The sequence below is a fragment of the Tetrao urogallus genome (genome assembly GCF_951394365.1).
Source record: "Tetrao urogallus genome assembly, chromosome: 26".
In the NCBI taxonomy this organism is placed as follows: Eukaryota; Metazoa; Chordata; class Aves; order Galliformes; family Phasianidae; genus Tetrao; species Tetrao urogallus.
In genome coordinates this window covers 3,907,816-3,932,181 of record NC_136839.1, presented here as the reverse complement: position 1 = coordinate 3,932,181, position 24,366 = coordinate 3,907,816, and the positions used below count along the sequence as shown (strand labels likewise).

General features: G+C 50.2%; 1 protein-coding gene across 1 annotated transcript in view; it reads left to right on the top strand.

Moving 5' to 3' along the window:
* The window catches only part of MYO1D (myosin ID), a gene marked incomplete at both ends in the record, with an annotated part of 70,645 nt that overhangs the window by 12,181 nt on the left and 34,098 nt on the right, over positions 1-24,366 (top strand). The window contains 15 exons of the mRNA XM_079547273.1: positions 3,468-3,676; positions 4,320-4,413; positions 5,090-5,255; positions 5,470-5,523; positions 6,094-6,189; positions 6,942-7,058; positions 7,355-7,558; positions 7,945-8,090; positions 8,182-8,296; positions 8,549-8,719; positions 11,516-11,586; positions 12,461-12,535; positions 13,410-13,542; positions 18,290-18,456; positions 21,329-21,536. Of these exons, the coding sequence (XP_079403399.1) occupies positions 3,468-3,676; positions 4,320-4,413; positions 5,090-5,255; positions 5,470-5,523; positions 6,094-6,189; positions 6,942-7,058; positions 7,355-7,558; positions 7,945-8,090; positions 8,182-8,296; positions 8,549-8,719; positions 11,516-11,586; positions 12,461-12,535; positions 13,410-13,542; positions 18,290-18,456; positions 21,329-21,536 (2,026 nt within the window). The remainder of the gene's footprint in view (positions 1-3,467; positions 3,677-4,319; positions 4,414-5,089; positions 5,256-5,469; positions 5,524-6,093; positions 6,190-6,941; positions 7,059-7,354; positions 7,559-7,944; positions 8,091-8,181; positions 8,297-8,548; positions 8,720-11,515; positions 11,587-12,460; positions 12,536-13,409; positions 13,543-18,289; positions 18,457-21,328; positions 21,537-24,366) is intronic.

Below are 24,366 nucleotides of genomic sequence, written 5' to 3'. Positions count from 1 at the left end.
TGCCCTGCCTGCTCCCTCCCGACAGGAAAGGAGTGGTGCAGAATGCACACTGAATGGCATTTCCTATTTTGTGAAGCTGGCAGCATGTAAAAACCAAGTCCATGCGGGACAGCTGCAAGAAAAAAAAATTCACCTGCCCATTAAATAAGCTTAAATTGCAGTTTTTCTGGATGAAAACATTGCAGACATGCCCAGCGAGCATTGCAACAGACTGGGTTTGTTTTCTGAGAGCAAGGAGGTAACGCTGGGCAGTTCCTTGGTCTGTTTTTCAGCTGCAGTAAAAATATTTCAGCTCTGCTTCTGCCAACACAAGCCCTGTTTGTCTGAGCCCTCTTCTGACCAGGGCGACTGGCTGTCATGCAGTTTGTGAACAGTTCTGTGAAGGAGCTGAGAGCATTCTTCCCTGTCTGATATCTGCTCAGGGTTACCTGAGCAAGGCTTCAAGCAGCAGTGAACGCCCAGCAGGCAGACCTGGTGTCACTGAAAGGCAGCTTGTCTGAGTAGCATTTAAGTCCAGGTAAATGCAGTTTCACCACCAGCACTCAGCTTCAAGACCCTCAGCAGCCCATCCTCGACTGTGCGCTTACATCTCTTAGAGAAACAGGTTTTAATTGACATCTTCCTGCGTGTGCTGTGAGAATGGAGTCAAAGCCTGCAGAAATAGGATGTTACATGTGTTGGGTGGTAGGAAATAGCAAAGAGCTGCCACGGGGGGGTAACCCAAACCAGGAGGGGTTTGTAGCAGAAGGACCTGGGAGTTCTGGTGGCCAGGGGTTGGCCATGAGCCAGCAGCATGCCCTGGAGGCCAGGATAGGCAAAGGGGCCCGGGAGTGCATTGTGCACAGCCAGCAGGGAGAGGGAGGTGATCTCTCCTCTGCTGTGCCCTGGGGAAGCCGTGTCTGTGTTCAGTGCTGGGCTCCCCGGTGCCGGGCAGGCAGGGGTTACCTGCAGCACAGGGCTGCACAGATGGCAGGGATCTGGGGAACAGCCAGATCGGAGGGATGTGGGGCTGTTCAACCCAGTGAGGAGAGGGCTGAGAGGGGATCTCATCACTGTGTATAAACACCTGAAGAGCAGAGGAGTTACCAAGTCAATGATTAATGAAGAATTCCCCACGTAATGTGGATGGCGGTGTCTGCTCTCATGGTAGGGTGCCTTTGCTGGACTGTCTGCATTCTGCAGATGTTGTTTTGCAGAATGGGTTCCCAGCCTTGCCAGCTAACTCTTTTCTTTATTTGTACTGAGTGCATTTCAAGTTGCATCATTTCCTCGGTCAGAGCAGTTTTATTTTTGACTGCAGTGTTTGTCAGGTGGGAGAAGCCCTTAATGTGAGTGCTCTCTGGTGGCGAAGATTTCTGCTTCAGCTCTGATCTGTGTGATGTTTTCCAGTGGCAATTAAACACGAAGGTGGGACGTCTGCGTGTATACAGCTGCAACCTGTCCCCTCGCTGCGGGTTGGTTCTGAGGTGCCGAGTTAATAAGTGTCAGTTCTCCTCCTCGGCCTCGCCGTGCAGCAGGATGGGGTTGTGGTGATGTGTACAAATGGGGCCTGACCCTGGAAGTGTCAGCTCCCGGGAGCAGGGCAGCTCTTCCTCTCAACACATGTTCTGTGCGTGGCTTTCAGTAAAAATCCCACTGCTGAGTGGGTGTTGGGGCACCCGAAGAGCCCCTCTGCTCTGCTGAGCGACCCTTCCTCGCAGCAGAGCCAGACACAAATGCTGCTCACACCTCGGGCAGCTTAAGTTTGCTTAAGTTTTCACGAGTTCTCCTCGGGCGAAGCAAAGCAGGGCTCAGAGCAGAGCAATGCGGTAGGAAAACAGCCGCTGCTGTTCTTGGCTGCCGCAGCCGGCGGATGAAAAGCGGCTTTATCAGCAGCGAGGGGCGGCTTGGGAGCTTGGGATCACAGCACTGGGACGCCTCAGTGCTGGGCAGTGGGGAGGAGGGAGCAGGAGGTGAGCAGGAGTGTCGCTGAGAGCCGCGCTGGCTGAGATGCACATCTGCCAGCCCGCAGGGAACCTCTCCTCAGGGAGACACGGAGTGCCTTCGGTTGGAGGGGACCTTAAAGCTCGTCTGCTCCCATCCTGGTGCAGTGGGCAGGGCTCGGTTGGCCGCGACTCGACACCCTGCACCTGGCCGTGTTGGACCTCGCTGAGCTCTCGTGTGCCCAGTTCTGCAGCCTGTCCAGGTCCCTCTGCACGGCGTCCCTTCCTCCTCTCTTAGCGGCTGCACCGCTCAGCTCGGCGTCCCCTGCGGCAGATGAGGTGCACCGATCCCGGCTCTGTGTCACTGATGAAGGTACTGAAGAGTACCGAATACGGCCCCTGGGGCAGCTGCACGTGGAGACACTGAGTGCAGCCCTGTGGCTGCGGCCATCCAGCCAGCCCTTGGTGCAGCTCACAACCCATCTTTCTCCAGCACAGAGATGGGGACGTGGTGCAGGGCCGTGCCAGAGGCCTCGCACAACTGCAGGCAGCCACAGCAGCCGCCCTCCATTTGTCCACAATGCTGTCACTCCATCCTCCTCCTCCTCCTCCTCCCTCTGCCGTGCACCCTCAAGCTGTGGGGCTGTGCCATAAGCCTCTGTCGTGTTGCTTGTGTGATACCCATCCTTTCTGTAGCAGTAGTTTGGGAAGAGCTGCTGTGCTGCAGTTGGTAATGCTAATTGTTATTGCCTTCTCTTTTCTAATACATTTTTGGTAGCTTCCAAGCAGCTTATCTCAGAAATGTGAAAAACATTACTTGTGAAGTTTTGGGAAGTGCAGATTGGGACTGCAGGAACAAACAGAGCTTTTGCAGTTCTTGTGACTTTCCATGTAAGTACTTTGGAGCTGGAGGCAGCGTGGCTTTGAGAACGTGGAGTGCTGGTGCCTGGACTGCGTTTCTCGAGGTTGTCACACCTGCTACACCCAAACCGTCCCAAGACCCTGCAGAGAACCTCGGGTGGATGGTAGAGGATGTCACAGCTGTCACCACGTGGGGGTGGTGATAAATTCAGTCGAGCAGTGCTGGAGTTTGTGCTGCACCTCCTCGCCTGCAGAGGTGTCGTGGTGCCATCTAATGTCGTGAGGCTTAAATACACCGCTCGTCTCACTTGTCCTTGCTTAGTGCCAATGACAAGAATTAAATCTCAGAACTGTTTTTGTTAGCGTACTGATGGAAGCAGACACACCTGGTGATGCCTGAAGCCAGCTTGTGTGTGCTGGTGAGCCAGAACTTTGCTGTCCTCAAAGTAAGTCTGTTGGTGTGGCAGTAATCTGATCCACTGTGCGTCTGAAGTGGAACAGCAGTAGAGATTTCCTTCGTGCAGGGTGAGATTCTGAGCTGCTGGGTCGTACTCCTTTTTCCATGGAGAGCTGGGTCAGCATGGGCCACGCTGCTGCGGCCGGCTGCACTGATGAGTTAATGGCAGCCCACTTGGAAAACGTGCCGAATTTCTCCTGATCTTTCTCCCTTTTTGCCTCAACCAGGTTTGAAAAAGGACGGATCTACACCTTTATTGGAGAAGTGGTGGTTTCCATGAACCCTTACAAGAACCTGAACATCTACGGGCGGGACACGATCGAGCAGTACAAGGGCCGGGAGCTCTACGAGAGGCCACCCCACCTCTTTGCCATCGCTGACGCCGCGTACAAAGCGATGAAGAGGAGGTCGAAGGACACCTGCATTGTGATTTCGGGTGAGCTGAGAGCTCTTCCTTATGGTGAACGCTTACCTGACCCAAGGGCTGGTGTCGTAGAGTCACAGAACGGCTTGGGTTGGCGAGGACCTTCAAGACCAGCCAGCAGCAGGTTTGCCAACGGCTGGCTCAGCCTCGTCAGTGGATGTGTCACTGACATTGGTCACTTTCTGCGTGCAGAAGGTTGAGCGGTGTGAAGTGTCACCCCGGAGAAGTGCTGAGCTCTGCCCTCTGATGGCTGCTCAGCGCTTTGTTCTCTGTTCAGGCTGTTTGTGCATCACGGTGCTGACAGCAGGAGTGCAGTCTGTGCCATGAATGGTCGCTATCTGGATCCTGGCACTTCGTTTCCTTGATGTCCCCGGCTCTGAAAAGCTGAGATATGTGCTGAACAGTGGCCCCTTGTGCTGCATTTCCCAGCTCTGCTGCTGCCAGTCCTTCTCCTCTCACAATATTCCTTTTGATGCTCTGTGTGCCGACCTGGGAAACCTTACATCAAACTGCGCAGCAGCAGCAGCAGGCTCAAATAAACTTGCTTTAACGAACAAAACCAAAAAGCCCCAGACATCATCATGGTAGGACTGGGGTGCTGCTCAGTGATGCGCTTTGGGATTTTCAGTTTGTCGTCCCTTTTCTGTGCCCTCAGGTGAAAGCGGGGCTGGGAAAACAGAAGCCAGCAAGTACATCATGCAGTACATTGCAGCCATCACCAACCCGGGGCAGAGGGCGGAGGTGGAAAGGTAAGGGCTCTGCAAAGGGGTCCTGGCTTTGTCCCTGGGTCTCTTTCTGTCTTACTGACAATCTCCTACTTGCGTGCTGATCTGGCAGCATTTTCTTCAGACACAATTTTTCTTCTGTTTTGCAATATTGCTTGCTAACAACCCATAGAAAAGTGAGGAAGAACTCAAGCTTTCAAATTTCCAAAGTTGAACCAGCATCTCAAAATCACATTTCCAGTGGCAACTTGCCTGAAATATGTGAATGAGAATAGAACATTAAGCACTAGGGGCATTTCTGTGTCCTTTAGGGTCAGCATACTCCTGAACTGCAATGTGTCTGTCACTCCTAAAGAAAATGGCTTTCTGCTGAAACAGATTGAGTATCTATTTTGAGTTCTTTTTGTCCCAATGTTGGTGAAAGAGGTCAAGAAATTACCTCCAACACTTGTCTGTGTAAAGGAGCTGTGCTTTGATTGCTGCTGTTTGCAGTGGGATCGTTGGTTCCCCTTTGCTCAGCTCTGAGCAGTACCAGGAGCTCCCAGCTGATTTCCTGGGGAGTTGCTGATGTTTTACACACCTGCCTGAATACAAAACCAAAGAGCATCTCTGCTGTTGCTCACATCTCTATAGATGCTTGCAAAAAAGTTCCGTGGTTTGGGTACAGAGCTCATCCTGCTCTCTTTTATCTGTACTAAAGAGTGAAGAACATCCTGCTGAAATCCAACTGTGTGTTGGAGGCCTTTGGCAATGCCAAAACGAACCGTAACGACAATTCCAGCCGCTTTGGGAAGTACATGGACATCAACTTCGACTTCAAAGGAGACCCAATCGGTGGCCACATCAACAACTACTTGCTGGAAAAGGTGAGCTCAGTTGTTGGCCGCGGCGTGCCTCAGAAGCACTGCTCTGCTCTTTTGATGAAAGCTTGTGGCTGTGCCTTGCTGGCAGCGCTCAGCATGGCCTTGGTGCAGCAGGAGGTTGGTTTGGAGCTGTTCTGCCTGTGCTCAGCTGAGCTTTGCTTCCAGTGCTCAGCATCCGGATGCAGAAATACCCACCTGCTGTTCTCTCTCCCTGCAGTCTCGTGTAATCGTGCAGCAGCCAGGAGAGCGGAGCTTTCACTCTTTTTACCAGGTTGGTATCCAGTCAGGTCCCAGACATGCAGGCAGGCAGGTAGAGCTTTTGCACCCTGTGTGTTTTGCAGAGGGTTCCCCTGTTGCAGCTGATCCTGTGTAGTGGTGTGAAGAGGGGAAGAGCGCAGGGAGCTTTCTCTTTTCCATCTCCAGTCCCATACTGATACATCTGCAAACTTGAGAGTAACCAGGCAGGTGTGGCAGAACGCTGGACTTTGGCTCACTGTTGTTTGTAATCCGCCTAACCCCTCTGTGTTCTCTCGAGGCCTTTACTTCATATGGAAGCAATCTTATGACACCAAGTTTGCTTTCTTTATTTCTTTGAGTTCTTTTTAATGTCTTCCACTCTGTGCAGCGATTCCCTCATGTGTCCTTTGGGGGAAGTGGTCAACCTATTACTGTAACCTTTATTCTCACATGGCATGTTTTTATGGTTTTGCTTGGCAAGCAGGTAAATAAGAAAAAGATCTTGTCTATTACAAAAAAAGGTAGATTTACTGTGGAAAAAATGAAGGATTTTCTTTATTTTGATTTACCTTTTTGATTTGTGTTTGATTTCCTTCAAACACAGCTCCTCCAGGGGGGGTCTGACCAGATGCTGCGCTCCCTACATCTGCAGAAGGATGCATCTGCATACAGCTACATCTCTCCTGGAGCACAGCTCAAGGTGAGTGGCAGGAGACTTGTCTTAAAGTTGTAAAGGCTTCTTAAATGTTTGAATCACTGCTGAGCTTGCAGAAGTGGGGAGCAGTGTTATGGGAAGGTGACACTGTAATGGTGTTTGTAGCAGAGCTCTGGACTTTGGAGATGACTGCATGCTGGGGCTCAGTGTTCTCCAGAGGTCCCTTCCAAGCCCTACAACTCTGTGGCACACTCCACAGAAAAAAGCCACAAACGTGCTGTCTGTGCTGAGCAGTACTCGTGGGGTCTGTGACTGCACTGTTTGTTCTGTGTTTTATGAGCAGCCTCTGCTCTTCCACTTTAAATTCCACTGGGAAAGCACTGGGATATGCAGGTGTACAGCATGGCATTGGGATCAGTCGATCTCAGAGCAATTTTTTGCATCTGAAAAATACTGCATTACCTCTCTGTTTGCTGTGGGCTGCAGAGTCTATGAATCATAGAATCACAGAACGGCCTGGGTTGAAAAGGAGCACAGTGCTCATCTGGTTCCAACCCCCTGCTGTGCGCAGGGTCACCAACCAGCAGCCCAGGCTGCTCAGAGCCACATCCAGCCTGGCCTTGAATGCCTGCAGGGATGGGGCATCCACAGCCTCCTTGGGCAACCTGTGCCAGTGCCTCACCACCCTCTGGGTGAAAAACTTCCTCCTCATATCCAACCTCAACCTCCCCTGTCTCACTTTAAAACCGCTCCCCCTTGCTTTCTCAATTCATGTCCCAAACATCTCCTTCCTGCAGTGTTCCATCAACGATGGTGCTGAGTTCAAGGCAGTTGCTGATGCCATGAAGGTGATAGGCTTCAAGCAAGAGGAGATTCAGACTGTCTACAAAATCGTGGCAGTCATTCTTCACTTGGTAAAGTTCTCTGCCCGCGGGGGTGAGGCTGCGGTTCAGAATCTTGGGACAGGAATTCAACTGCCCAAAGTCTTTGATGTGATTTGATTTCCACAAGTTCAGCTCTGAGCGGGGATTCTTTGCTTTGGGTCAGGCTCTGCTGCTTCCGCTGACTGTGGAAGCGTGTGAGTGTGCAGCCAACCCTTCTGATGTGGTGAGAGATTGTTCTGGCTTGAATGGCAGATAAAAGATGGGCTCCTCTGTTTCATATTAACAAAAATGATTGAGAAATCTAACTTTCTTGCTACTTCTTGCAGGGGAACTTGAAGTTTTCCGTGGATGGCGATACGCCCGTGATAGAGAACAGCAAGGCTGTGTCCAGCATTGCAGACCTGCTGTCGACAAAATCTGAGCTGGTGGAAAAGGCCCTTCTGTTCCGGACTGTCGCTACGGGCCGGGATGTCATCGACAAGCAGCACACTGAGCAGGAAGCCACCTATGGCAGAGATGCCTTTGCAAAAGTGAGCTGGAATCTCCTTTTTCTTCACCTGATCTCATGTAACAGTGGAACACGCTGCTGTTGGTTGAGGTGGATCAGAGTGGCCATGCCTGTGGAAGGCATTCACTATTGAGTTGTCTTTCATCACTGTGCATTTTTCAGTGCTGTATAGGGCTGAATGTTTTGGGAAATAGGATCCTCGACTTCCTCAGCAGTTAAATTCAATGGGTACAGGGTGGAGGAGCAACCTTTAGGGCTGCATGGAAACAAAGTGCTGTCGTTTGTGGTGGAAAGGTGGGAGGCTGGTAGCACAGGGGTGGCAGTTGTCCTCCCTTTGCTAAGAAATCAAAAGGTGTGGGTGTGGAATGGGTGACGTTAGGAAGGCCCTCGATGTTTGCTTCCTGGCAGGCCATTTACGAGCGCCTCTTCTGCTGGATTGTGACACACATCAACGACGTGATTGAGGTGAAGAACTACGACACGACGGTGCATGGGAAGAACACGGTCATTGGCGTCCTGGATATCTACGGCTTTGAGATATTTGACAATAACAGGTGACACGTTGTTGGAGCACAGTGCTGCGCCTTCTCCTTTCCCAAGTGAGAAAACTCACCTTTTTTTTTTTTTTTCCTGACGTTTTTGCAGTTTTGAACAATTTTGCATTAATTACTGCAACGAGAAGCTGCAGCAGCTCTTCATTCAGCTGGTTCTGAAGCAGGAGCAGGAGGAGTACCAGCGGGAGGGCATTCCCTGGAAGCATGTGAGTGATTTGGCAGGGGAGGGGTTGGTGGACCGGCACCAGGCTGGAGCACCTGGAGCAGGCTCCTCTTGAAGACAGCGGGACATCCGTGTCCACACCAGTGGTGCTGTCTGGAATCTGGCAGTGGGAGAAGCCGTCCCACGGGTGCTGGGTCCGCTCCTCCAGGCAGGGGGTGCCGTTCCATCAGTGGGTAACATGGGTGCTCTCGTGCCAGGCAAATCACAGCTACCCCTCCGCTCCTGGCTTTTCCAGATTGATTACTTTAACAACCAGGTGATTGTGGACCTGGTGGAGCAGCAGCACAAAGGGATCATTGCCATCCTGGACGACGCCTGCATGAACGTTGGCAAGGTGACAGATGAGATGTTCCTGGAGGCTCTGAACAGCAAGCTGGGGAAGCACGCGCATTTCTCCAGCAGAAAGGTACTCTGCAGCCTCCTGCTCCTTTGCGATGCCTTTTCTATTGCTTAGACGTAACAGAACAGAGGGACTCAGGGTCGAATCGTGACCACGAGGTATGAAATTAAATGCGGAGGAGCAGCTCTCGGCTGCAGAAATAAGCCGTCCCAGTGCGCCCCGAGCGGCCTGCACCCAGCAGAGGGAGCTCGAGGATGTCCGATGCACGCCGCTGTCATTCGGATCGTAGGAGCTGCTGCGGCTGTGCCGACATCTCATGATGTCATTGAGGACCAATGGAGGCAGCGCTGCGGCTCACGTGGGATTCTTCCCAGGCTGCCGTAATACAGAGTGGCAGGGAATTATTCACACTTCTGCCTTATTGCAGCGCTGCGGGTTGTTGTGCCGTTGTCATTGGCTGCAAAATGTGCTCATCTCCACTTGTGCCTATGGTCTGCCAGGCTACTCGGCTCGCTTTGTTTGCATTGTGAATTAAAGGGCTTCGTTCCTCGCTTGGCAGCGTAATGAAAACGTGCTCACCAGCCTGGTTCATCTGAGAATTGGCACTGAGTAATCAAATGTCATTTATTTATGAAGTGCAGTTTAATATATTGATGTCTCTCTGCTGAGAATCGCTGTTGGAAATGCATTATTCAGGATGCTGCCCCCCCCCTCCTCCCTCCCACCCGTGTGTGGTGTTTTATGTAGGTCAGAAATACAGAATTAGCATGGTTGTGTAAGAAATGTGCTGAAGGCTGCCTCCGGGGAGGCTGAGCGCACAGAGCGGCTCTGGCTGTGCTTCGGTTCAGCCGAGGCTGGGAAGAACAGAAAATCATCAGTTTTTCTTCCAGATGTGACTTTCCTGAAGTGCCCTTCGTGAGTCCCTGCGCGGCGCAGGGAACATGAAATACATGCATGATGTGTGTGCATCCCACTGCAGCATTGCTCAGCGGGGGGGGCCTTGTCAGGAGGCTGTTTGCACTGAGCTGAAGGCAGAGGAGGAATGCTGCTATAAATAATGTTTATGGAGGACATGATGTATCTTCCCAGCTTGCTAATTCCTCGTTTGAATCAATAGAGCCTTGGAAAAAATCGACCCATAAAATTCTCAGCATCATAATTATTGCTCCCCCTCTCGTGCCTTTGTCCTTTAGGTTATTTAAGACATCTTCCTCGGTGAGCCCTTATCCCATAGAGGAGGGCAGTGTGAAATCTGAGCTCTCCAAGCTGTCCTCTTCCAGTCTGCCTTGACACAGAGGACTTGATTTCACTTTCATGGGCTGCAGTAGTTCTGCCCGGGTACCACGAAGCCCAGTGCAGGGCAGAGCTGCTCCTGAAGAGTTAAAGGACGTGTGCTGCTATGCTGCGGGAGCAGCTCCCATCTTTCAGCCTGAGTTAATGCCTCACTGCTCCCCTGCAGAGCGTGTTGCACACTGGCTCCGTGTAGATAAGCTCTAAGGGGCTGCTGTGCCCTAAATAGTAGTGTCCTAGTTTGCCTACTGCATGTCTGATCTGCTGTCTGCTTGGTTGTCCTGGTGAAAGCCAAACACGCCGGGAAAAATCCCGGTAAATATTCCCACTGTGAATATTTGTGGCCAAAATTACATCCCTAAAGGAAGGGTCCTTCTCTGAATTGCCCAGTATTTGCAGTAGGAGGAAAAATTCATTCTCAGGAAGGTTTTAGGGGCGTGCTGCCACTGCTGCCAGGGTGGTGGTGGGGGCAGCATCCCTGGGGTGCTCAAGGAAAGGGGAGATGTCACACTGGGTGATGTGGTGGGGGGCTGGTGGTTGGATTTGGTGGCATCTGTGGTCTTTCCAACCTTGACAATCCTGTCATGCTGGTCTGGATGTGTGCTGGCTGTTGTGAATGTACTTCTCAACATCAAAGGTTCATTTTCTCAACATCTTTAACTTCTGATTTTTCTTTTTAAATTATGTTGTAATTTCGTAGCATTGAGTGCAGTGAGAGTGAATGAATTCCAGAATCTTCTGTTAGAGGAAGGTTAGAGTTAGAGAAGTGATGAGTGTCAGCCTCAGCAAACTGGCTGTGAAGGTCAGGGTGTGAGAAGGTCTGTTCTTGTCCTCTTGACTCTTCATCTTCCAAGCTACTGGGCAGCAGTGAAGGCTGAACGGAGAGAACAGAGAGCTACAAAGACCAGCCAGGCCTGGAGCATCTCCCTTGCAGGGAAGGCTGAAAGCCCTGGGGTTGCAGTGGGGCACTGCAGTGGTCCCTTGCAGCCCCTGCAGCTCTGAGATGTGAAACGCAAGAAAACTGCTCCCAGCCTCCATCCATGTGCAGTCCTCCTGCATGAGGGCTGTGGGTTCTTTTCAATGTGACAAGGAGTTCCACAGCCCACATACTCCTAGAATTTCCCAAAAGCCCAAGGTTTGACTCTGTGCTGTTATCCATTTCCCATCTCTGCAGCACTTGTGCCCCTTTCCCCAGTCCTTCTCAGAAGCTTAAATACTCAAGGAAACCCGTAGGGAACCCACAGTGCCCATGGGAATCCAAGAAGGCTGTCAGCTCTATCACTCTGCTCAGTGCTATTCTGCTTTTTTCCCCGTGATTTCTGCTGATTTGCCCAGTCCGTGTGAAGTTCATTACGGCTCTTTTAATGAGTCCAGCATGGTGTTCAGCACTTGCTGGCATCTCCCACGTTGGTGAGCTGTCACGGAGCAGCCTGCACAGCTGAGTGCACCCTGCTGGGTAGCAACATTTGCTTCGTTCCATTGTGGCTGTGCTCCCACACCTCCTCTATCGGCCTGCAGCTCTGAGCTGTTTGTCCAAGGGCGGCATTTTAATGTGTGTGGAATTTCTTGCAGCTCTGTGCGACTGACAAAACCCTGGAGTTCGACAGAGACTTCCGAATCAAGCACTATGCTGGAGATGTGATGTGAGTTTCTTTCAGCTGTGCCTTCTATTTCTGTCTTCAGCTTTGATGTGGCAGGGTGCTCTGATTCAGTACTGCTGCTGTGAAGCTGCTGTACAGAATTGCAGAGTGCAGCAGTCGCTTATCAATTAAATCTGAAGCTGGTGGCTGTACAGAATATGAATTTGGAACTGAAACAGAAGGAGAATGTGAACGGGAAAGCAATGCTTCAGGAAAAAGCAAAGCCTACCACTGGCGATACAAAGAAGCTGTCGAGAGCTAATCAAATCTCATTTAGACATCTGTTGATGTGATTATACAACTCTCTGGCTTGGAATTCTCAAACCAATGTGAGCTGGCTCAGAAGGCAGGGCGGTGGCAAACTAACCCAGCAGTGCAGGGAATCTGCACCATGCAGCTGGGAAGTGTTCTGGGCCTGAAATGTGCAGGTGTGACAGCAGCGAGGAGCAGCGGGGACAGTGTTAGAAAGCTTCCAACAGGAGGCCACTGTCTGCAGTCACTGAAATGATGTGGTTTAGGATGACAGGGCAGAAAGAGGAGTTGGGAAGGAAGCGATGTAGGTTTTTTTGGTTTATTGTTTTACCTTTTGCCTTAGGATTAAATTTACCTTTGATTTATAAAGGTAACCAAGGTGGTTGTATTGGGTGCCATTCATTCTGGAGTCTTTGCTGAGTGGTTGCTGACAGACATTGCTGATTCCAAAGCATTCTGCCAAGGAGAAAAACGGTCCCAGGCTCTTCATTAGTGGCTGAGCTTCAGCACTGCCAGTGGCTGGTGGGAAATTTCCTGAAGGAAAATTGAGATGTGGAAATGTTGGAGGCAGAAGTCATGAGTGTGGCTCTCGAATCTGGCATTAACGCTGTTTTCCTTTTTGCAGTTACTCAGTCTCTGGATTTATTGACAAAAACAAGGACACTTTATTTCAAGACTTCAAGCGCCTCATGTATAACAGGTAGGAATAAAACCATTAAGGAGATGAACTTAAGTCTGGTCTGTCCGGATCCCCTTCTGTAGACTGGATGCTATGAGAAACTAGCGTTCAGCTGCACAGGTTGTGCAGGGTTTGTTGGATCCCACCTCACTGCAGTCAGGGTTGCTGTGCAGAGGTGAGCGCCGTGCCTTTGACCAGGAGTGGAGGTGCCACTACTGATCTCCCTTCTGTGAGAGAGAAACTGAGCAGCGTTTGATCAGCAGCAGAGATGCTGGCCCCAACTGGAAGCCCACGTTTTGAAAGAGAGGTTTGGGGTGATGGGAAAAATGAGCAAATATATTGAGTTGGTCTCGTATGTGCTGTGCCATGACAGCTTTAAAGCACGCGGTCACTTGCTGTAAATACTGACGAGTGGAAGTTGCCTTTGACAGGTGTGTGTGAGGTGCTACCAAAATCTGTATCTAGAGGGGCTCCACAAAGCTGTTCCAGTCTATTCCAGATCTCTTGCCATCCATCATGGCTGTTTCACCTCAGCTTCCAGAAAATGTCAGCTCAAATAGATGAAGTAATTCGTATATATATCAAGGGTGTCAATTGCAGAATCATAGAACCACCAAGGCTGGAAAAGACCTCTAAGATCATCCGGTCCCAGCGCCCACCAGTGCAGCCACTGAGCCACGTCCCCCTTTGCACAGAAATACAGCTTGGAATCAAGTGCTGTAAGCCTGAGCGTTGCTCAAAAGCAAAAGCGATTTTGTTGTGTTGGTTTGACTTGGGTGGCAAGGACATCTGGGCACCCTGCTGAGTGTTGAGCTGAATGGAGCACTTAGGGCCCTTCTGTTGCTCCGTGCAATTAAAGCCTTTTAGCTCTTCTAGCTTTAGCTTTGTCTTTTAGCTCTAATCCTGTGCTGAAGATGATGTGGCCCGAAGGTAAACTGAGCATCACAGAGGTCACCAAGCGACCTCTGACAGCTGCTACCCTCTTCAAGAACTCCATGATTGCGCTGGTGGACAACCTGGCATCAAAGGTAAATGCTTCCATTGGAAATTGACTCCACTTGTGCTCGTCTACAGAGGGCTGTCGGCTTCCTGTCACTGCTGTCTGTCACAGAGCCAAGCTCATCAGTGGAGATGAGCTTTGATTGTGGCAGTGGGCAGCTGTGAGGAGCTCCTGGGACGTTTGTCAGCCATCTCTGCACAAAGGAGCTGGATTGTGTCGTGTCCCCTTCACTTGCAGTCGAGCCTCCCTCTTTGGGGGGTAATAATTATTGTGTCAAATAAATAACAAAGCTCTTCTGGCAGAGGGCCCAGAGGATGTAGTTTCACAGCACGGAGATTTTTTTTTTCTGTCTCTCAATGCTAAATATCTTCGTTGAAAATTCAGTGTGATTTCCTCCTTTTCTCTTTGTGTGAGATGGCGAGAAGTGAAACTTTTTATTTTTCTGAATAATTCAGTTTTTTAGCAGGAAGTATTGCTCTGGCGAGCACTGCTTTGTGTGAGGGTTGTGTTCTGTTCCATTGCTTTGCATTTCATTTGAAAGCGAGGTGAGGGCGCGTTATCTCCTGTGTGAACAACAGGGAGCAAACCTGCATGGAGGGTCCTGAGCAACGCAGGCAGAAATGCTGGGGGTTCTGGGGGGGAGGGCTGCCCTCCAGGCATCGTGGTGGGACGTTTCTGCTCATCCTCGTGGGAAAACTTCATTCATTTATTTGAAGAAATGAGCCCAGGCTTTGTGTTTGTAAGAGCAGAGCAATCAGGAGACTGCCTGGAACAACTCCTGCAACTGGCAGTGGGGGATGAGGAGCTGAAGTGGCACGTTACCATCCTGAGGCAGAATGCCTCCTGGAAGGATGGCTGGTTGATGTGAAACAAGTACTTTTGGTTGGTTTGTTGTCGCAAATGGAAACCTCTGAGGATGGGGAATCGTTTCCAAGGCAGAGTTAGAGACTTAGGGACAAATATTCCCCTTGTATTTATACCTCCGCTACATTTTCATTGAGGATTTGGGGTTAGGAGGTTGGAGGTTTCCAAATTTGCTGTTGAGCAATGCAGTTAATTGGAGAGTGCTGTATTACCCAGGCATTGTGGATCCCATGAAAGAGAAGACTGTCATTAAACAGAGGTGTTAACGAGGGCTCCTGCCCAGCATTCAGAAGCCAGGGGCTGTTGTGGCTGTGGCCAACCTGCACTATGGCACAGGGCTGGAGCAGGGGGGATGAGCTTGGGCTTCAGTCTTTGCTTTAAGGGCTGACACAGGCAGTGCTCCTGCAGGAGGGCATCTGAAGGTCCTTCCCTTTGCACACAGGTTGAGAGTTGGCACTGAGCTGTTTGTAGATATATTTGTGGTATTTTTGGATATTGAGGTATTTGTGGATACCTTCACTGAATGAACCTGGACCTCACTCCATGTTATCTTTGTTTTCATATCTGTGTTACTTTAAAGGCTCTGAATTTCGGTGTGCCCGGAAAAGCAGATGCAGCATAGATAAGGGGCCTGAGGATGGACTTTGTGCTTCTTCCTTTGGGCTGTGTCACCTGGGAGCCAAGCAGTGCAGTTGCTGCAGTCCTGGGGCAGAATGGCAGTCCAGGAATTCATTGGTAGAATGAATTCTATCAGCAGCATCAGCACTATTGAAACCCATCGTTCAGGGGCTTCAGAGATGCCAATTCATTGAGCAGGAGCAGAATAGCAGAAACAGACCTTGAACTCTGCGGACACCGGAGCTCCAATGGCAGCTGGGTGTTTGACTTGGACAGTTCTGCTTTGCTGCGTCCTGCTGTAGCGTGGGGCTGTGAGGAGCAGCAGAGCTCCGTGCCTTCATGGGGCTGTGCTGCCCAGCACGGATCTGTGGCCGTGCTGCTCTGTCTGTGATGGTTTGTTGCAGTGGCTTTTCTTCTTCCCCTCACTGCTGACTCTGGGAGCCCTGGGGCTGACGTGGCTCAAAATGATGAGCTTCTGGAGGAGCTCTCTCTGGACATTCATCCTGGTTGTAATTCTTCTTCTTTTTCCTTTTCTCCCTTCTTTTTCCCCTTTGTTTTTCCCCTCTCTGTAATTCCTTTTGCCTGTTTTATTTTTACTCTATCTCTTGTCCATCCCTCTCCCATCCGGTTTGACAGGCTTCATCTCTACTAAGCCATAATGCCACTCCATGACCAGTTGGGGACAACCAGCTCAAACTGCCCATTCTACGTCCTGTCCTTTCTCCCATCCACCGTGCTCTGAACTATGGAACAGAATTCTCCCAAGCAGGATCATGGTGCAAAAACACTTCAAAATCTAAAAATCACTCTGCTTCATTAAAAAATCAATTCCAGATAGACAACTGAGCAGCATTCAGAACTGGGGCCTTTGTGCCTCTGTATTTCAGTCTTCCATTTATAAAACGTGGCTCTGGGCTTGACAGCCTCCTGTGCAATAATGGGAGCTGCATAATTATCCCCCTGAAGAGCTGGGGCTGGTGGGATTGTGAGCGTGGAATAATCTCCTTTAGAATTTACCTTGCTAGCTGTCATTGCTGAGAGGCTTTAATTACACTGTAATTGTGCTGATAGATGATCTCCTGTCTGTGCAGGAACTTCCTATTCCTGTTTTCCAAAAGGAGAGCAGCATCTCGACTTCTGCCTTTTGTATCAGCTCTCATACAGTCACTCGCTCCTCTCTGGAAGTCGTGAAGGGTAAATCTTTTTGCATGGGGGCTTTGAATGACAAAGAGATGAGTGACAGCCCCGGCAGAGAGAGCTGTGGCAGCAGAGGGTTCTGCAGTGATAACAAATAGCTGCGAACCAAACGCTGTGATGTCTGATGAAGGACTCGCGCCGTTTCCCTGGGGGCAGAGATGTGTTTTGAGATCACAAATCGCGGGCTGCAGGTCCAGCAAACTCCTCCTCCTCCTCCTCGCTAAGAGCTGCCATGACTGCATGGAGCCTCTGCATGGATTGGAAGTTCATCTGGGGCTGCTCCTGCCTTCGGTTTGACGCATGGCTGACAGCCAGATTCCCACGGCACAGCCGAGGAGAAGTTCTCACCCACACACATTGCACGTCCTGAGAGCTGGTTGGAGCCTGCTGAGGGAACAAGGACCCCTGGAAACCTTGTTGCCTTCAGCAATTTGCAGGAGAAAGCTTAAAAAGATGAAGAGTTTTAAGAGATTCATGCATTAAATTGTTCCGTCAGGTTGTGTTTTAGCACAGCAAATAGAATAGGATCAGGCTGTGTCAAATTACTGCAGCAGAAGGAGGTGCACGGGGGAAGACCTCCCACAGAACAGGGCTGTCCCCTGGCTGTCTGGTGGCACGGAATGGTTTGGGCTGGGAGGGACCTTCTGGGTCCTGGGGAGGCTGTGCTCTCAACACTGCTTTGCTTTTTGAGGAATTGAAAAGAGAAGCCAGGTGAAGACAGTGCTGGAGACACACCAGGGTTGGGTTGGGAGGGACCTCAGTGGTTGTAGAACTATGAGTTCATGGCACCGTTGGGTTGGAGGGGACATTAAAGATTGTAGAACCATGGAATTGTTGGGTTGGGTTGAGTAGGTTTGGCTTGGAAGGGAACTTAGGGATTGTAGAAACATGGAGTGGTTGAGTTGGGTTGAGCTGTGTTGAGTAGGGTTGGGTTGGAAAGGACCTCAAAGATCCCAGGGCCATGGAATCATGGCACAGTTGTGTTGGAGGGACCTCAAAGATCTCAGGGCCATGGAATCATGGCACAGTTGTGTTGGAGGGACTTTAAGGATTGCTGAGCCATGGAATCACAGCTCTGCTGGGTTGGAATGAAAGCCCCCCCTCCCAATCCCTGCCATGGGCTGTGTGCCCCCCACCATCCGTGGCTCTGGGCACAGTGAGGGATGGGGCACCACCGCTGTGGGCTGTGCCAGGGCCTCTTAATGTCTCGTCTCAGTGCTGGGGCTGTGGTCATTCATCCCATTCCTATTTGTTAGTGTGTGCAGGCTTCGTGTTCACATCAGCGCTGCGTGCTTCCACGTTGTGTCAGGGCTAGCTGGGTTATTTGGGGATGAGCCCATTTGTTCAGCATTACTGAAAGGAAAATGGCAATTTTGGGCCTTTCATATTATCCTGAGTTTAGGACGGTGACCTGAAATCACAGAAAATAGGATGAAGTCATCAACAAATCACAGAAAATAGGACTGGAGGGGACCTTGGGAATGCCTGGAGTTCAGTCCTGATTGAGGACAGTGCTGCTCCCCTTCCCTGTGCAGATGTGTGCAGTCTGCTCCTCTCCCCTGATGGGCTTCCTCCCCTCCACAGGCATTCTGCTCCCATGCTTGTTCTGCTGATGTTCAACTTGAGCTGTTCTGTATTGTGCTTAAAGCCTTCCTTGTCCCAAACCAGAACTGCTGCATCTCTTTGTGTTTACCTTTCAGGTGCATTAAGGATGGAAGATGTTAGGTGCTGTCACCAGCATGGTTTTGTGGCTCAGCCCTTCTGAACTGATGCAATATTTCCTCTGGGTCGCGTTTTCTGGGTTTTCAGTCTTTCTGGTTCTTCTCTGAACTCGCTGATCTCCATTTCCATTCTGTTTGACCTTGAAAAATAAAAGACCGTGCGGTTATAAGGAACAGTTTTGCCTTTAAGAAATCAGGCTTGGAGCCTTTGTGGGGCGTGCTGCTCTCCCTGCTGGGAGCATGGCAAGGGCTGACGATGGAGAGAAAGTACTGAATCAACTTCGAACCCCATCACGGTCGAAGCAGATTGGTTGTGAAGAGTGACAGCCGCTCTTTGCCAGGTTTGTGGACTCTTTCTTGTCTCTGTCCCTCTAGGAGCCCTATTATGTCCGCTGCATTAAGCCCAACGACAAGAAGTCCCCCCAGCTGTTTGACGAGGAGCGCTGCAGGCACCAGGTGGAGTACCTGGGATTGCTGGAGAACGTCAGGGTGCGAAGGGCAGGCTTTGCCTACCGCCAGACCTACCAGAAGTTCCTTCACAGGTAGGAGGGCAGCTGTGCTCTCAGGTCCATCATCCTCGCTGCTCGGGCTCCCCTTCTTTGTGCTGAACTCCTTTGCTGCGTTATTCTCTCCGTAGGGAATTGTAATGAGGTTCTTCCCCTGAGCATAACCCAAAAAACTAAAAGCTAATGAACTGCTGTTTTCTCTCTGCATCTTGTCTGATGATTGCGGTGAGAGGGACAGGTGGATGCTGTGTGTCATGGGAAGTGCTCAGTCATAGGACTGTGTTCCGGTTGGAAGGGGCCGTTAAGGCTGTCTGTCCCAGTGCCTGCACTCAGTGGGGCACCCACAGCTCTGCCAGCACTCAGAGCCCCTCCAGCTGAGCCGAGCATCCCCTGGGATGGGGCACCCATTGCCTCCCTGGGCTGCCTGTCCCGGAGCCTCCCTGCCCTCATTACACCCAATCTGCATCTCCCCTCTTCTGGTTTGAAACCATTTCCCCGTGTCTGTCAGTGGTGTGCAGTGACGCCGCAAGTACAGGAGGAAACCTCTGGGCTTACAAAGTGGAAGTGTGGGAAAGGGATAATAGCATGGCCTCATTAAAGCATCTTTCTGATATCCTTTGCCCTCGTTACTCCTACCAGATCTGTGGCAAATTGAACGTTTTAGATTGTAATTTGTCTTGCAGCTTCAGTAAATTAGCGCAGATACTGAGGATTCATCCTCTTCAGATACTGAATTGGTTTTAACCTCTGTTATTGAATTGTATGAGGGGAAAGTCCCTGAGGACAGGAAAAAAAGCCTGAACTGAGCAGGTGGGATGTGTCACGTCAGATCCAAATGCCACGAGAGATGACAGAGGAGATTTGCCTGGGTGTTCCATGATACCTGAGGCAGAACAGGAGGTGAGGCTTATCACACAGCCTGCAGCCCTGTGTATCTGTTCTCCTGAACATTACGCAGAGGTTAGTGCTCACATCTGCCTTCGCACGTGGAATTTGTTCCTTAAGACTTATGTAATTACTATTAATATAAACAGCTGCTTTGTTTGTCATGAATATTTGATGAGCTCCTGTAAGCTTAAAGCCAGAAGTGCTGTTTGCATCCAGACAACCAAATTAGCATGTGGCAAGTGGTGGAGTTTTGAGGTGCTGCAGTGTTTGTTGTGCCGGAGCCTGCGGTCGGATCAGCATCTAAAGGATAAGAGCACACGCTGCGTTTGCATACCACAGCAGTGCTCCCAGTGCAGCCTGCACTGAATCTTCTCAACCTGCCCCTCTTGAAGAGGTACGGATGTTGACCTGTGGTGGGAGCTGCACGCTCAGCAGCGTTTACTGAAGGGGGATCGCGAGGGATCACAACTGTGCAAATAAAGGAACTCTCCTCCAGGACAGAGTTGGTGCTGCTCAGCCTGCAGTACCCGAGGGCGACGATATTCCAAATAAAGCAGCGCTGGGGGCGTTTGGGAAGGGCTGCCTGGGGGAGCGGAGGAGCGGCGCCCGCGAGGCATCTGTGGCTGTAACCCAGCCCTTCCCCACAGCGGCATCCCAGGCCTATTTTCGGGCAGTGTTACACAGCATGGAAACAACACCAAGATCCCATCTGCTCTGCATTGAGTGCTCCCTCAATAAGTTTGCAGATGCAGGAGCTGGGAGGAGGTGTCAGTCTGCCTGAGGGTAGGAAAGCCCTACAAGGGATCTGCACTGAGGCCAGGGGGATGAGCTTCAACGAGAACAAGTGCCAGGTCCTGAGCTTCAGCCACAACAACCCCAGGCGATGCTACAGACCTGGGGCCTTGCGAGAGCTGGTGGTCTGCAGTTGTGCCAGGGGAGCTTCAGGTTGGATACTGAGAACAATTTATTCTCTGGAAGAGTGGTGATGCAGTGACACAGGCTGCTCAGGGAGGTGGTGAAGTCGCCATCCCAAAGGTGTTCCAGAGCTGTGCAGATGTGACCCTTAGTGTTGGTGGCATGGCAGGGACGGGTTGGACTGGGGATCTTAGAGATCTTTCTAACCTTAGTGATTCTGAGACTCTGTGAGTCGTGGTGGCTCATGGTTGGACTGGAGGAGCTTAGTGGGCTTCCCAACCTCAGTGATTCTGTGTCCAAGTGACCTTCCGAGCTGCCACCACGCACAGGCAAAAGGAGAGGGGAAGGGTTGTGGTGTCACTGAGCAGATTTAGGATGGCTCCTGCCTTGCTGTAATTAGTGGTGAGGTCAGGATTTGGCAGTGCTGCAAATTATTGCACAAAAATTATTATTGTGAGATCCTGCTCACACTTCAGCTCTCCAACGTCTCTCTCTATTTTTTTCTGGGCCCTGTTTAATAAAGCATGCATTTGTAGTGCTGTCCTGATCCTTTGGTTTCCCTTATTTAAGTGTCCTCAGCTAGAAGGTTTTCCTATCGAATTAATTACTGCAGGAACATTTTCCTGATGAGAACAGAAAAGAGAAACCAGCTTAAAATATTTATGCCCCATGAGTGCTTGTATCATGGGCTTTTAAATAGAGAGGTGGTTAAGTCTGTTGCAAGAGTGTTTTATTTGGATCATGAATGTGGGTAATACAGCAGCTAAAGCATCAGTTGTATTTGTGTGTCCAGAAATGATACGTGGACGATCCAGTGTTGCTCTTTGCAGAGCTCTGTTAATGGAGCTCATCGCATTCATCAGTTCTGTGTCGATGAACTGAGCTCCTCACAGTGCTTGTTCTTTTCAGTGGCTTAAAATCACACCTCTTGCATTCCCTTGCTGTTCGGTTTTGGGGATCGCATCTCCTACACAAACTGCCTCAGGATCTGCTGCATGTAATCAGCTGTATTTTGATTTAGCTGGTCATTATGCCTAAAAGGTATTGAAGGTTGGTCTTCTGGAGAGCACAGAGGACAAGCGTGCATTGGAAATTGTGATTCCAGGTACAAGATGATCTCAGAATTCACCTGGCCAAACCATGACCTCCCTTCAGACAAAGATGCTGTGAAGAAGCTCATTGAGTGCCATGGGTTTCAGCACGATGTTGCCTATGGGAAGACCAAAATCTTCATCCGCACACCACGAACGCTGTTCACCTTGGAGGAGCTCCATGCCAAGATGCTCGTGAGGATTGTGCTCTTCCTGCAGAAGGTAAAGCTTCACTTTGCTGCATCAAAAAGCTCAGCTCACGATCCTTAAAGCACCTTTTCTCAAGCTCCCTGTTGTTTTTTCTTGCTTCTTCATCGTGTTGCTGATGACTGAGCACAAAACATTTGAGGTTTGTTTGGGTTGGAAGGATGCTTTCATGTTGGTTCATGGAGCTTTGCGCATACCTATTGCTGAGTCCTCCAAGGTAAATAAAACAAAGGCAGGCAAGGGATAGAAAATGAGGGGAAAGGAAGGAGTGATTTGTGTGTTGGTGGCAATTTCTTCCCATGGGAGCTCACAGCAACAGCAGTATTGGGGTTGGCAGGAGCAGACATCACGAGAACACAAGGATTACATCACAGCAAGAAGGAAAATGCTGCTGTGGGGCTCTGGCAATGCTGGCAGCAGTTTGGGTGGAAGGGTGGCAGAGTGGACGTCATCTGCAGAGCTGCTGATAGAAGGCCCTTAGCATCACAAGGCTGTGACCCCAAGGTGCTGTGCAGGGGACCCCTGCATGTTCTCCCCCTTCTGAATATGGGATTTGATCTCAAGCTCTTCCTCATTTTACCCTCTGGGTAAATAATTTTACATTCTGCAACTTCAGTGCAAAGGCATTTTCAGGCTTTTCTTATGAAAATCCTCTTCTAAGCAATGGGACTTGGCAAATTCCTGAATCGTTTGGGCTTGGGGTGACTGTACAACAGAAGCTGGCTTGCAACCTCAAAGCAATATGGTGTCATAGAGTTGTTGGAGTGGGAAGGGGCCCCAAAAGGTCATCTAGCCCAACTCCCCGCAATGGTCATGCAGCAGAGGGGACAAAATACAAGAGCTGGTTCAAAAACTGTTCTGTGCCCAATAGTGTTGTTGTGTCAACAACGTGCTTGACCTGATTTCCCTTCTGGAAGTCAGTATGACCAACATGGAAGGAGACAATTGGAAGTCCAGGGTTGCGTCTGCATTTGCATTGGTTGGGTGGTGGGTTGAAGTTGGTGGGTGTGGAATTGTGTAAGATGGAAGGCGATTTCTTCCTGCCGTTTTTGGTATTTCTGCCGTTTTGCTGTTGGGTTTCATTCTGTGCTCCGAATCCAGTCCTCGTTTCCAGCTGTGCTCTGCTGCCGGTAGATGGGGCAGTCACAGACCCGCAGGAAGCTGTCAGCACAGTGACAAATGAAATCTCAGACTGAGGATCTGAAGAGGCTCTGAAAACACTGGCAGTGTTGCCTGTGTCTAATTTTTGTTTTCAACTTGCTTTCAACTGTTAAAAATGCACACAAAAATGTAATTCTTGCTCCTTTACCCAACTGTAACTTTGCCTGTAAGCATGGCGCTGGGCCGGGGACAGGGAGAGGTGCAGCCTGCCTCAGGTTGGGGTCCAGTAGCATTTGTCTTTCAGTAATTTTAAATGAAAGGAAAATCTGCTGATAGCAATTCCATTTCTTGCTTATTTCAAATGTACATCTTCATTTCTAATTATATGTATTACACAACGTATTGCTCCCAAGGCTTTCAGAAAGAGATTCTGTGATTATCTTAGCAGCTTCATCATGTGAGTAACCCTTAACCCTTAACATCATGCCGCTTCCTTTGTTTGATAATGGTAAGAATTTGCTTCTGTGGTTGTTTTTCTTGGAAACGTTCCCGTATATTCATTAGCTTTGTAGAGGAGCGCTTTGTTCAAGAAAGCAGCTCAGCACGTGCAGCATGCAAAGCGATGCATCTTGTCAATATAATTTAGTGCACTATTCCAGAGCAGTTTTATCAGAGCGGTGCAGCTGCGTATGGTAATCGCTTCCCTAAATCTTCACTGCTCAGTGCAGAGGAGCAGAGGATTGCTCTCATCACCCAGCACCTCCTGGGCACGGGCGCTGTGTGTGCAAGACTCCGGCAGCAGGAGGAGAACCGTGGTTCCTGTTGGGACCCATTGGGGTACTGTTGGGAACCACTGAGGATCTGCCATGAACGTCCCTTGCCGTCACCACGGCGTAGCTCCGCCTGATGGGGGGCAGCAGGAGGGAACTGCGACTGATTTGTAATTCAGAGTTCCCCCCCCTTCTTTACAGCACAGCATACTTCAGGTGAGCATCTGTGCTGGCAGAAAGAGGTCAGGGATGTGCCACAGGGCAGGGCTCCCACCCTGCAGGTACAGTGGGACACCTGAATGCTTGCTTATCATCTTTCCTCACCCAGGACGTGCTGTGAAAACACTTCTTTAACCAAAGTAGACATCAGTATCTATTCATTGTTGGGTAAAGGAGGACAAGAGAGGATCAGGGTCACCCAAAGTAAGGCAAAGGTGCACGATTTCTGTGCGTATCTCCTTCCCTCATAGGATGCTGCAGTGTGAATTGCTGATGGCGATGAGCTTTTCCCATGGGCTGTGGGGCTTATGGGGCTGTGGGGCAAAACCAAACGTCTGGTGATGGAGCTGCGTTTATCAGTGTGTTTCTGGAATTGTTTTTCTCTTTCACCACAACGAACGCTGTCCTCCCTCGCATGCTTTTACGGCATTCCTGACCTTTGAACAAAAGTAAGCAGAATTTGCCAGAATTTCGGGAAGCTTTCAGGCAGGGCAGCAATGAGTGGCAGGAAAAATCCAGCCGTCACTTCTCCCCGTCCATCGTTTCGTCCCTGCGCACATCTCACATGCGCCCCTCGCCTGTCCCTGTGCTATTTGTATTTATTGCTGGGCACAGCCTTCTCGGTGCAATCTAATTAATCTGAGGTGACCCCTCTCTCTGCTCCACCTATTGGGACGTTGTTTCTATTAAGCAAAGCAATGGAACGAGCGCTGTTCAGCTGACTCATGTGAAAAGAGAAAACAGCATTTAGTAAA